The sequence below is a fragment of the Bison bison genome, unplaced genomic scaffold, assembly GCF_000754665.1.
Source record: "Bison bison bison isolate TAMUID 2011002044 unplaced genomic scaffold, Bison_UMD1.0 scf7180017864472, whole genome shotgun sequence".
NCBI lineage: Eukaryota > Metazoa > Chordata > Mammalia > Artiodactyla > Bovidae > Bison > Bison bison.
In genome coordinates, this window is record NW_011495033.1 from 9,127,995 (window position 1) to 9,139,222 (window position 11,228).

An 11,228-nucleotide genomic window follows, 5' to 3' on the forward strand; every position below is an offset into this window, starting at 1 on the left:
AGATTTCTCAAGAGGCAGGTCAGATGGTCTGGTATTCCCATCTCTTTCAGAATTTTCCACAGTTTGTTGTGATCCACACAGTCAAAGGCTTTGGCATAGTCAATAAAGCAGAAGTAGATATTTTTCTGGAACTCTCTTGCTTTTTCAATGATCCAGCAGATGTTGGCAATTTGCTGTCTGGTTCCTCTGCCTTTACTAAATCCAGCTTGAACATCTGGAAGTTCATGGTTCATGTACTGTTGAAGCCTGGCTTGGAGAATTTTGGCATTACTTTACTAGCATATGCTGCTGCTGCTGCTAAGTCGCTTCAGTTGTGTCCGACTCTGTGCAACCTCATAGACGGCAGCCCACCAGGCTCCCCCGTCCCTGGTATTCTCCAGGCAAGAACAATGGAGTGGGTTGCCATTTCCTTCTCCAGTGCATGAAAGTGAAAAATGAAAGTGAAGTCGCTCAGTCGTGTCCGACTCCTAGTGACCCCATGGACTGCAGCCTACCAGGCTCCTCCGTCCATGGGATTTTCCAGGCAAGAGTACTGGAGTGGGGTGCCATCGCCTTCTCCATACTAGCATATGAGATGAGTGCAATTGTGCAATCAGTGGTACTTTGTTAATGGCAGCCTGATAGTTCCTCATTCTTCAGGTCTTGCCTTAAATATTCGTTCAATCATTTAACAAAGGTCTCTGCCAGACATTTTCTAGGAGCTCTACATATGTTAATTTATTTAATCATTTCCTCAGGGAAACTTTCTCTGAAATAATGTCATGTTTCCTGATTGTAAGGTTTCAAAACTGTTTGGTATTCGTCAGAAATCACAGATGCATGGAATTCTTTCATGCGTTCATTCAACAAATGTTATTGAGCACCTTGTACATCCCACTCCACTATTCTTGCCTGGGAAATCCCATGGACAGAGGAGCCTTATGGTCTGCAGTCCATAGGATCTCAAAAGAATCAGAGGTGACTTAGCGAGTAAGACAACAACTGCCACATACTACACACTGTTGCAGACACTTGGAATGTGTGAGTGAACAAAACAGACAAATCCTTACCCCTGGGAGTGTTTTCTGCTTCCGTAAATCATTCACAGTTCCTGACACATGATAGCGGTTTAGTCGCTCAGTCGTGTCCAACTCTTGCAACCCCATGGACTGTAGCCTGCCAGGCTCCTCTGTCCATGGGATTCTCCAGGCCAGAATACTGGAGTGGGTTGCTATTTTCTTCTCAAGGGGATCTTCCCGACCCAGGAATTGAACCCGTGTCTCCGGCATTGTAGGCAGATTCTTTACCAACTGAGCTACAAGGGAATCCTGGCAGATAGCAAATGCTTAAGAAATGCTTGTGGAATGAATTACTGAATCAGGATTTGAATCCACAGTCCCCTGGACTTGAAGTCAATCTCCACCAATGGCAGGATCCTTCAACATATTACGTCACTGCTACAGAGAGCTGTCTGCAAAGGGCTTCAAGGTTGGTGACACCATGAGGGCAGGGAATTCACCCATCCATCCATTCATTCAATTATTCAGCCAGCGAACATTTATCAGGGCTGGACTTTGTGTCCAGCAGGGCAGGAGGACTTGTCCAAGGTCACAGAGCTGTGTTTTCAAGGTCACAGAGCTAAGAGCAGAATCTAGTGTGAGTGATCCCACCTACGCTTTTTCCCTTCAGTGTCTTTTCTCAGCTCCAGTCAGGTCAGTTTGAAGCAATATGGGAGAGGGGGTCAGAATGGTAGCGAGGTGAAGCAAAGCGTCAGCATGAAAAACTCATTCATTCATTCATTTAAGAACATGCATTGGACACTGATTCTTCCAGGCTCTGTGCCAGGGAAAATCAAATGGCATGAGATGCTGTACTTGTCCTCTGGGAGGGCACTCACCGCCCAGTCTCAGAGACACAGAAAGCTGGGAGAATTCTAAATCCAAGTAGGGGACAACCTCATAAATTTGTCTCAGTTGAATAAGGAGAAACAATCCCTGTCCCAGGGGAGACCCTCTCTGGTGGCAAGTATGTACTGTTGTTGTTTTTTTTAATTAAGAATTTTTAATTTAATTAAAATTTCCATATCACGGTATAGTTGATTTACAATAGTGTATAAGTGTCAGGTGTGCAACACAGTGATTCAGTTTTTAGTGAATATACAGTTCTCATCCCAGGAAGACCCCCCCACTCTGATAAGGGAGACTCAGCAAGTCCCAGTCAGTTAGGGGGGACAGTCCTTGATCGCAGGGAATTCTCAGGCTGCCTGGGAATCTTCGGGAGAAGATTCAGTCCGGTGGGGGACATACAGAGCCCATCCTCAGGAAGCTCCTAACCTGGGGCGGGGGAAGGGAGACCAAATCCAGCCCCTCCGTGCAAACAGGGAAGAGCTGCAGAAGATGTGCAGAGTGGAACAAACCACACATTTCCACTCAAGTGAGACAGCAAGTCCATGGATCTTTCTGAAAAACAAGGACGTTTTCAACGGGTGGAAGGGGCGAGGGAGTTGTGGACAAGGGGGAGAGCGGAAGGAAACTTCCTCCTTTCCTTCTCTTCCCTTCTCCCTCCAGAAGGGCATTTCTGGAAGTCTCCAGCTGGCCTGGGACCTGGGCAGCTGCTCTGCGTGTCCAAGCCTGCCAGCCCCTCAGCTGTCACTCTGCTCCCAAAATAGCAGGGGTAGGGGGAGGGGATAGGAGGTTGTTTATCTGGGAGGGAGGTGGAGAAGGGGTGTCCGAGCTGTGCCTAGGGAACAGGGGTCTGCTGGGGGGCTCCCATCCCTCTGGATCTTTCTATCATTCTTTGGGGGGTTAGGAGCACCTGTGCCCCCAGGACTGGCCCTGAGTGGGATGTGGGGACAGAGGTTCATTGGAACCTCCACGTGGTAATGGCTGTCCAGTCTGGGGAGGGGAAGGTCCCGGAGTATCAATGACAGACGCCAGGGGCACCTGCCCCTGTGGCCAAATATGGTCCGGAGCCACTGGCTGGGGTGATAAAGTCTCCTGTGTGGGGGCTGGGAGGGGCAGACTGACACTGGCCGGCTGGGGGTTCACACACAGAGGAGCCGCACCCCAGGAGGACTGACCGAGAACATTGTCCTTGAGAGAAAGTGAGCTGGCCCGGACTGTTCCTGGGACTGGGGAGGGGGAAGGGGGGACCCAGGCATTTTAAGGCCTGCAATGAGAATTTAGGCCCTTGGTGTGGTGGCTTTACCCATCCTGCTGGGAGGGAGATGGAGGGAGGAAGAGGGACTCTTCTTTTGGGAAAAAAAAATCAGAGTATAGTTAACAATTTTGCATTAGCTTCAGGTGTACCAAGTGATTCAGTTATACATATAGCTATTCTTTTTTAAAAAATATTTATTTTTATTTATTTAGCCACACCAGGTCTTACTTGCAACAAGTGGGATCTAGCTGCCTGACCAGGGATGGAACCCAGGCCCCCTGCATTGGAAGCATGGAACCTTAGCCTCTAGACTGCCCAGGGAAACCCCTTTTTTTTTCAAATTCTTTTCCTGTTTAGGTTGTTACATAATATTGATCAGAGTTCCCTAGGAACGGAGACGCTGAGACCCCTCTCAACTTGGGCCCCACTCTTAGCAGACGCTGTGGTGTCCTCCTGGGCAGTGGATTGGCGGGGGTTGAGGGGGTGGGCATCATTCCCTTCCATCCTGGTAGGTGGGGACCCTGGAGCTGCAGACCTCAGAGCAGGAGCCCAGCCCCGGGTCTGGAGGGAGCTCTCCTGTCCCCACAGATGGCCGAGGCGGAAGCGATGCAGCTGAAGGAGGAGGGGAATCAGCATTTCCAGCTCCAGGACTACAAGGCTGCCATCAAGAGCTACAGCCAGGCCCTGAAGCTGACCAAGGATAAGGCCCTGCTGGCCACACTCTATCGGAACCGGGCGGCCTGTGGCCTGAAAACGGTCTGGGACAGAGAGGGGTGGGGAGCTGAGGGCTGGACTGGGATGCGGGTGAGGGGGCAGCTCCCTCCTCCTGACAGTCATGCCTGTCCTCCCAGCACTCTCTCCTGGAACCCTCAGGTTGGAGCAGGGCGCCTCTCCCTGCTTTCTGGTACCCATCGACTGACCCACTCCTCTGGGAGACGGAGAAGTCATCCACGGAGACAGTTCTCATCTCGTGGGAACTGGCATCCCGACAGGGGCTTTTCAGAGCTTATTTCACGGCATCTTAACCACAGACCACGAGGTCGCTGATACTCTTGTGCCCATATTGCAGATAGGAAGCTCAAGACTCAAGAGGAGGGCTCAATAGCTTCCCCAAGAGCTCTGGGTAGTTAGCAGCAGTGTGTACATGCTAAATCACTTGAGTCATGTCTGACTCTTTGCAACCCCATGGATGATAGCCCGCCAGGCTCCTCTGTCCGTGGAATTCTTCAGGCGAGAACTGTGGAGCAGGTAGCCATGCCCTCCTCAGTCAGCAACAGAGCCAGGTTCAAGCCTGAGTGTGCCTGATGCTTGTCCACTTTTCATGCTCAGCGAGGAACCTCTGGCCTCTGACATTGGCAGTGGCCAGCAAGCCCTGTCTCCTCACCTCGGGGATCCTCTCTGGCTGTCTCTGTGTTGGGCCCACATTAACCAAGTTTCCTCCTTCCCTGTTTCTCAGGAGAGCTATGTTCAGGCGGCTTCTGATGCCTCAAGAGGTGAGCCCCCCCTCGCTCTGATCTTGCCCTCCTTCTCTCCCCCTCAGCATCCCTGTTTAGTCTAAGAGGCTCTTGACACTCACAGATTGTATAAAATGCCATCCTGGACATTGTAGGCAGGGCTTCAGATGGACCATCCTTGTGTGAAAGGATGCTCCAGGAACGCCATCCCTAAGTCACATCTTTACACATTAAACATGCTGGGGCCGCTTCTTTTCTTAGAATGATGCTCCTGGAAATCCTTTTGTCACAGCAAGGACACAGGCACTTTGGTGGAGGTTAGGATATGTTCCTGGGGGAAGGGCTGCTCCCCAGAACCACTCTGTGGGGACCAGGTTTCCTGAGGGAAGGAGGGAGGCATTAGTTTATTCACAGACACTAGGAGAGATAAACACACATCAACACTGTTTTTGGAGTGCCTCAAGTTCTTAGATTTAAGAGCATGATCAAAATGGGAAGACTTCTGGCTGCATTTTTAGGGTTATAATATGCAGACTGAAGGGGATTCTCCTCTGCATAGGTCTGTGTTGGCTTTTGATGGGGTCACTAATTTTTAAGGAGAGACAGAGATAGTCTGGAGTGAGTTCCGAAGGGAAGGACTTAGCTGGAGAGGGGACTGGAAACCCATCCTGTGAAGAGCGGAAAAGTGGCAATATTTAGCTCAGAGAAGGAACTCCCAGGTGGGACAGGGAGCTGCTTTCAAATTCCTGAAAGGCTGTCACAAGGAAGAAGGATTGGATTTCATCTCACAGTTTCCAGGACTGGACTTAAGACAAAAGGGCAAAGTTACAGGGAGATATATTTCAGGTTGGAGGAGGGAAGGGCTTTCTGAAGGAGCTGTCTGCCTTGAGATGGAAGGTGCTCCCCACAGCTGGAGGTATACAAGCACCAACTGGATTAGTACTTGGCAGGGATCAAGGAGCCGAGCCTGGAGAGTCAGGAATTGAATGAGATGACCCTTAAGCTCCCTTCCAACCTTGAGATAGTGATTCTTACCACCTCCCTAACTAAGGGGAGCCTAGGACCAGATGGTCTACCACAGGGTTTTCCAGTCTCTAGGATCTAATGCCTGATGACCCAAAGTGGATCTGATGTCATAATAATAGAAATAAAGTGTACAATCAATGTAATGCACTTGAATCATCCCCAAACCACACCCCACTTCCAGTCCGTGGAAAAATTGCCTTCCACGAAACTGGTCTACAAGGATGCACACTCTCCAAGGGAGAGACGGAAGCTCTGGAGTTGGGGGCTGTGGTGGGGGAGGAAGGAAGGTGGTCTGCTGCCCAGCCTCCTGACACTGCCTGCTTCCCTCGCTAGCCATTGATATCAACTCCTCGGACATCAAGGCTCTGTACCGGCGATGCCAGGCACTGGAGCACCTGGGCAAGCTGGACCAGGCCTTCAAGGATGTGCAGCGCTGTGCCACTCTGGAGCCACAGAACCAGAGCTTCCAGGAGACACTGAGGAGGCTCAATACCAGCATCCAGGAGAAGGTGAGCTGGATCCGGAAGGTGGCCCTTCCCACAAGGCTTGGCCACCACTCCCCATTCCTAGTAGGGACCAGTTAGGGCAGCGGGACACCAGGGCTGGCCTACCTCCACTCCCTTGGACGGAGTGGTCACGTGGCACAGAACAGCTGGGCTGGGTGCCCCTATCTGTGAGGATCAGAGATGCCGTGATGCTTGTTCAAAGGTACAACCCAGACAGGACTAGCATATCAGTCTTTTCAATTCCAGATGGAGGCTTAAAAAAAAAATTGTAACTTAGTATGTCTTCACTATGATCTTCCTCTCTTTCTAGGAGTATAAAGGCAGCATGAGAAACCTGGGACCTGGAGGGAGGATGTTGCTGGGGGATGCAGGAGAGCCAGCAGGAACAGGGACTCTTTCCTAAGAAAATGGAGTGGGCTCAGGGAACTGGGACCAGAGATAAGGGGTCCTGCACCCTCCGTCCTCACTTAGCTACCAGTTTTCTGAGGGACGCCTTGGAGTGCCAGCTTCCCCACTGTGAAAGCAGAAGGGTAACTTGATCACACGCTCCTTGCTCTGGGTCACAGTGACTTCTGGATGCCTGGGGCAGCCCCATGGAGGGACCACATGTACTGTCCAGAGTGCAGACTCAAGGGCTGTCAAAATACAGACCAACCAGTGCCCAGAGAAGGGGTGGTGAATGAGCGACTTCCTGAAAGGAAAGGACCTCAGGGTGGAAATAGGTGGCACTGTGGCCCAGCAGAACAACGCTTCAGAGCACTGGGGTTGGGGTTGGGATTGGGACAGTGAGGGATGGAGACATTCCAAAATAATCGTTTAGGGACTTCCCTGGTGGTCGGAGAAGGCAATGGCACCCCACTCCAGCAGTCTTGCCTGGAAAATCCCATGGACGGAGGAGCCTGGTAGGCTGCAGTCCATGGGGTCACTAAGAGTGGGACATGACTGAGCGACTTCACTTTCACTTTTCACTTTCATGCATTGGAGAAGGAAATGGCAACCCATTCCAGTGTTCTTGCCTGAAGAATCCCGGGGACGGGGGAGCCTGGTGGGCTGCTGTCTATGGGGTCGCACAGAGTCGGACACGACTGAAGCGACTTAGCAGCAGCAGTAGCAGCTGGTGGTCCAGTGGCTAAGACTCAGTGGTCCCAATCCAGGGGGCCTGGGTTTGATCCCAGGTCAGGGAACTGGATCCCACATGCTGCAACTAAAGATCCTGTGTGCTGCTACAACGACCTGGGCACACCAGGTGAATGAATGTATAAAAAGGAATAAGGAAGGAAAAAATGGTTTACATTTGTTTCAAGTGGTACTTGAAAGCTGCTTCATGTCTCTGACCCTGGAGATACATTCCTGTTTTAGCCCATATTTAAACGTCTAACAGCGAGGCTGCAAAATTGGGGTGGTGATCTTTTTGCCTTCCAAGGCTTGTGAAGACTAAATAGGACCTCGAATGTAACTAAACTGTAAGCTTTGTGGAGCAAGGGCTTGATTTTGTTCTCCCGTTCTATCCCCAGCATCTTCCAGCGTCCCACCTGCGGTAGTAGTTCAGTTAGATGTTTGTTGGACGGATGAATGAATGATGGAGGCAGGCACGAAGAGCATACCCTAATATTACCTGAGATGACCTTTAAGTGGAGCTGACTGAAATGATGGGGATACCCGCCTACCTTCTTCCCCACTCCCTCCTCTCTCCTCAGCTCCGTGTGCAGTTCTCCACTGACTCGAGGGTTCAGACGATGTTTGAGATTCTCCTGGACAGAAACAGTGAAGCGGATAAACTAGAGAAGGTAAGTGCTGGGCAAGCAGCGAACCAGAAGAGGGCGCTCTAGGGGTGCGCAGGTAACTGCTTCCTGTGCGGACTCCGCCCCTGTGTCCGGACGGCAACGCCCCGACTCGTGTCGGTGGGCGGCTCCTTGGAGAAAGGAGACAAAGATGGGCCAAACATTAACCACTTTAGGAAGCAGCGTGAACTCCAAGAAGGGCCAGGGTTAGGGTGAGAAACCACGAAGAGAGTCATGCTCAACACGAGGAGGTGCTCATGTTGAGTCATGCTCAACAGTGAGAACGATGAGGGTTGAATCCTGTTTTTGTATTTCTATTTTGTTCATCGTGTATTGTTTTTTTGCAGTGCATGGATTTTGATATTTTAAAACATTGCATTCAATACCACTTATCTTGATTACAGAAGTTTTTTGTACCCCGTAAAATCTGCACCCAAGGCGAGTCTCTTACTTGCCTCACCCTAGTTTTGGGCCTGAGAAACAATGACACGTCAAAATAATGCTTTATTCCATTTCCAAATATTGCAGCATCATTCTGAATTATGAAGATATTTATTCCTAATATCATCTTCTTAACCAAATTTGCTGCATTTTTAAATGTTTCTTTTTTCCTCCTTCAGAGGGAAAAAATGAATATCTGAATATAAGAATTTAACAGAAGATGCATGGGGAATTTTTGTTAGTTTTATGATCAGTAATCATATAATATGCAAATATAGGGGCTTCCCTAGTGGTCCAGTGGTTAAGACTCTGCCTTCCAGTGCAGGCAGCTAGGGGTTGATCCCTGGTTGAGGAACTAAGATCCCACATGTGCCAGGTGCAATCAAAAAAATTTTTTTAATATGCAAGTATTTTATAACAAACTCTTATGAGGACTTGATGAGTTGTTATATATATATATAAGCAGTACTTTGTACTCTGAAAAGTACAGAGACCTTGACTGATAGAGTGATGATGGTTCTGCTCATGCTTGCCTGAAATTCTTTATTCAGCCTTCTCCCCAGCCTCTTGGGGGGTTCCCTGGTGGCTCAGACGGTAAAGCATCTGCCTGCAATGCAGGAGAAGGGGGTTCCATCTTTGGGTCAGGAAGATCCCTGGAGAAGGGAATGGTTACCCACTCCAGGATTCTTGCTTGGAGAATCCTGTGAACACAGAAGCCTGGCCAGCACAATCCATGGGGTCGCAGAGTCAGATGCAACTAAGCATGTGCACCAACCTCTTACTCTCTGCCTGTTTGCCCACCTCCTCCCTTTCTTGCATCATGAATTCTTTGCCCAATCTCAGGGTCTCAGGTCCTCCTCAAGCCCTCCTCTCCAGATCTGGAGCCTTTTAAAGGATTTCAACACACAATTGGTTGCCTGCAGTTAGGAGGGCCAACTGTACTACATCATTTTATGTAAGGGACTTGAGCATCTGTGGATTTCATTATCCACCAGGGTCCTGGAAGCAATCCCCTGTGGATACTGAGGGATGACTATGAATGCATCCTCAAGGTGGAAGGTTTTATATCCTTCTTTTATATCCTCAGTTCAGTTCAGTTCAGTCACTCAGTCATGTCCGACTCTTTGCCACCCCAGGGACTGCAGCACACCAGGCTTCCCTGACCATCACCAACTCCTAGAGCCTACTCAAATTCATGTCCATTGAGTCCATGATGCCATCCAACCATCTCATCCTCTGTCGTCCCCTTCTCCTCCTGCCTTCAATCTTTCCCAGCATCAGGGTCTTTTCCAGTGAGTCAGTTCTTCACATCAGGTGGCCAGAGTATTGGAGCTTCAGCTTCAGCATCAGTCCTTCCAATGAATATTCAGAATATCCTTTATATACATATATATATGTATATACACACACAAATATATATATACGTATATATATATAGAGAGAGACTCTGAGGACTCTCTCTCACACACACACATATACAGAATATCTTATATCTATATATCCTGTATATATATATGTATATATATGTCCTCAGAGTGGGAAGAGACTTGAAAATGCAGCTCAACTGTCTATTTTTATGGACAGGGATCTGAGACCCAGAGAATGCTATGCCTTGCCCAAGGTCACATGGCTAGCATGTGGCAGGATCATCACCCAGGGCTTTCAAATCCCATCTAGCATTCTCTGCACACAACCTTCAATCTTCCTGAGAACCTCCTGCAACTTCAGATTTTCTTGAACAATAAAAAATGCCAAAACCATATTCAAGGAACATGTTTAATGGAAAAGAATCCCCAGTGTAAAAACTTCAATTCTGTTATAAGATAAACTAAGACATATTAAAAACTAAGAGTTTGAGCAAAATTTGTTTGAACTGGGTAGCGTAAACCAGAAGTGGTTGGGAGTATTCCACCAACAAGAGCTAGGGAAAAGGCTTTTATAGAAAAGAGGTGAACCCTGGTGGTTCAGTGGTTAAGAATCCTCTTGCCAGTGCAGGGAATGTCAGTATGATCCCTGGTCGGGAGCTAAGATCCCACATGTTGTGGGGCAACTAAGCCTGAGTGAAGCAACTACTGAGCCCACGTGTTGCAAATATATAAACAAAACAAAACAAACAAAAACAGAAAAAAGGTGGAAGCAAAGCAAGGGAGTTATTTGATTGGCTGTAGTTTAAAAGTGTGCATGCTTAGTTATGTCGAACTCTTGGCAACCCCCAAGACTGTAGTCTAGACAAATTTGGAAAACTCAGCAGTGGCCACAGGACTGGAAAAGGTCAGCTTTCATTCCAATCCCAAAGAAGGCAATGCCAAAGAATGCTCAAACTACCGCACAATTGCACTCATCTCACATGCTAGTAAAGTAATGCTCAAAATTCTCCAAGCCAGGCTTCAGCAATATGTGAACCGTTAACTTCCTGATGTTCAAGCTGGTTTTAGAAAAGGCAGAGGAACCAGAGATCAAATTGCCAACATCCGCTGGATCATAGAAAAAGCAAGAGAGTTCCAGAAAAGCATCAATTTCTGCTTTATTGACTATGCCAAAGCCTTTGACTGTGTGGATCACAAAAAACTGTGGAAAATTCTGAAAGAGATGGGAATACCAGACCACCTGATCTGCCTCTTGAGAAACCTGTATGCAGGTCAGGAAGCAACAGTTAGAACTGGACATGGAACAACAGACTGGTTCCAATCGGGAAAGCAGTACGTCAAGGCTGTATATTGTCACCCTGCTTATTTAACTTCTATGCAGAGTACATCATGAGAAACGCTGGGCTGGAAGAAGCACAAGCTGGAATCAAGATTGCTGGGAGAAATATCAATAACCTCAGATATGCAGATGACACCACCTTTATGGCAGAAAGTGAAGAGGAACTCAAAAGAATC

The 11,228-nt window shown here is 48.6% G+C and overlaps 1 protein-coding gene across 1 annotated transcript in view; it reads left to right on the plus strand.

The window, feature by feature from the left end:
* The first annotated feature begins 2,698 nt into the window (after positions 1-2,698).
* UNC45B (unc-45 homolog B (C. elegans)) overlaps positions 2,699-11,228 on the plus strand; it is a 32,900-nt gene continuing 24,370 nt past the window's right edge. The window contains exons 1-5 of the mRNA XM_010861501.1: positions 2,699-3,082; positions 3,727-3,894; positions 4,595-4,631; positions 5,952-6,127; positions 7,822-7,911. Coding sequence (XP_010859803.1) covers positions 3,727-3,894; positions 4,595-4,631; positions 5,952-6,127; positions 7,822-7,911 — 471 coding nt within the window. The 5' untranslated portion in view covers positions 2,699-3,082. The remainder of the gene's footprint in view (positions 3,083-3,726; positions 3,895-4,594; positions 4,632-5,951; positions 6,128-7,821; positions 7,912-11,228) is intronic.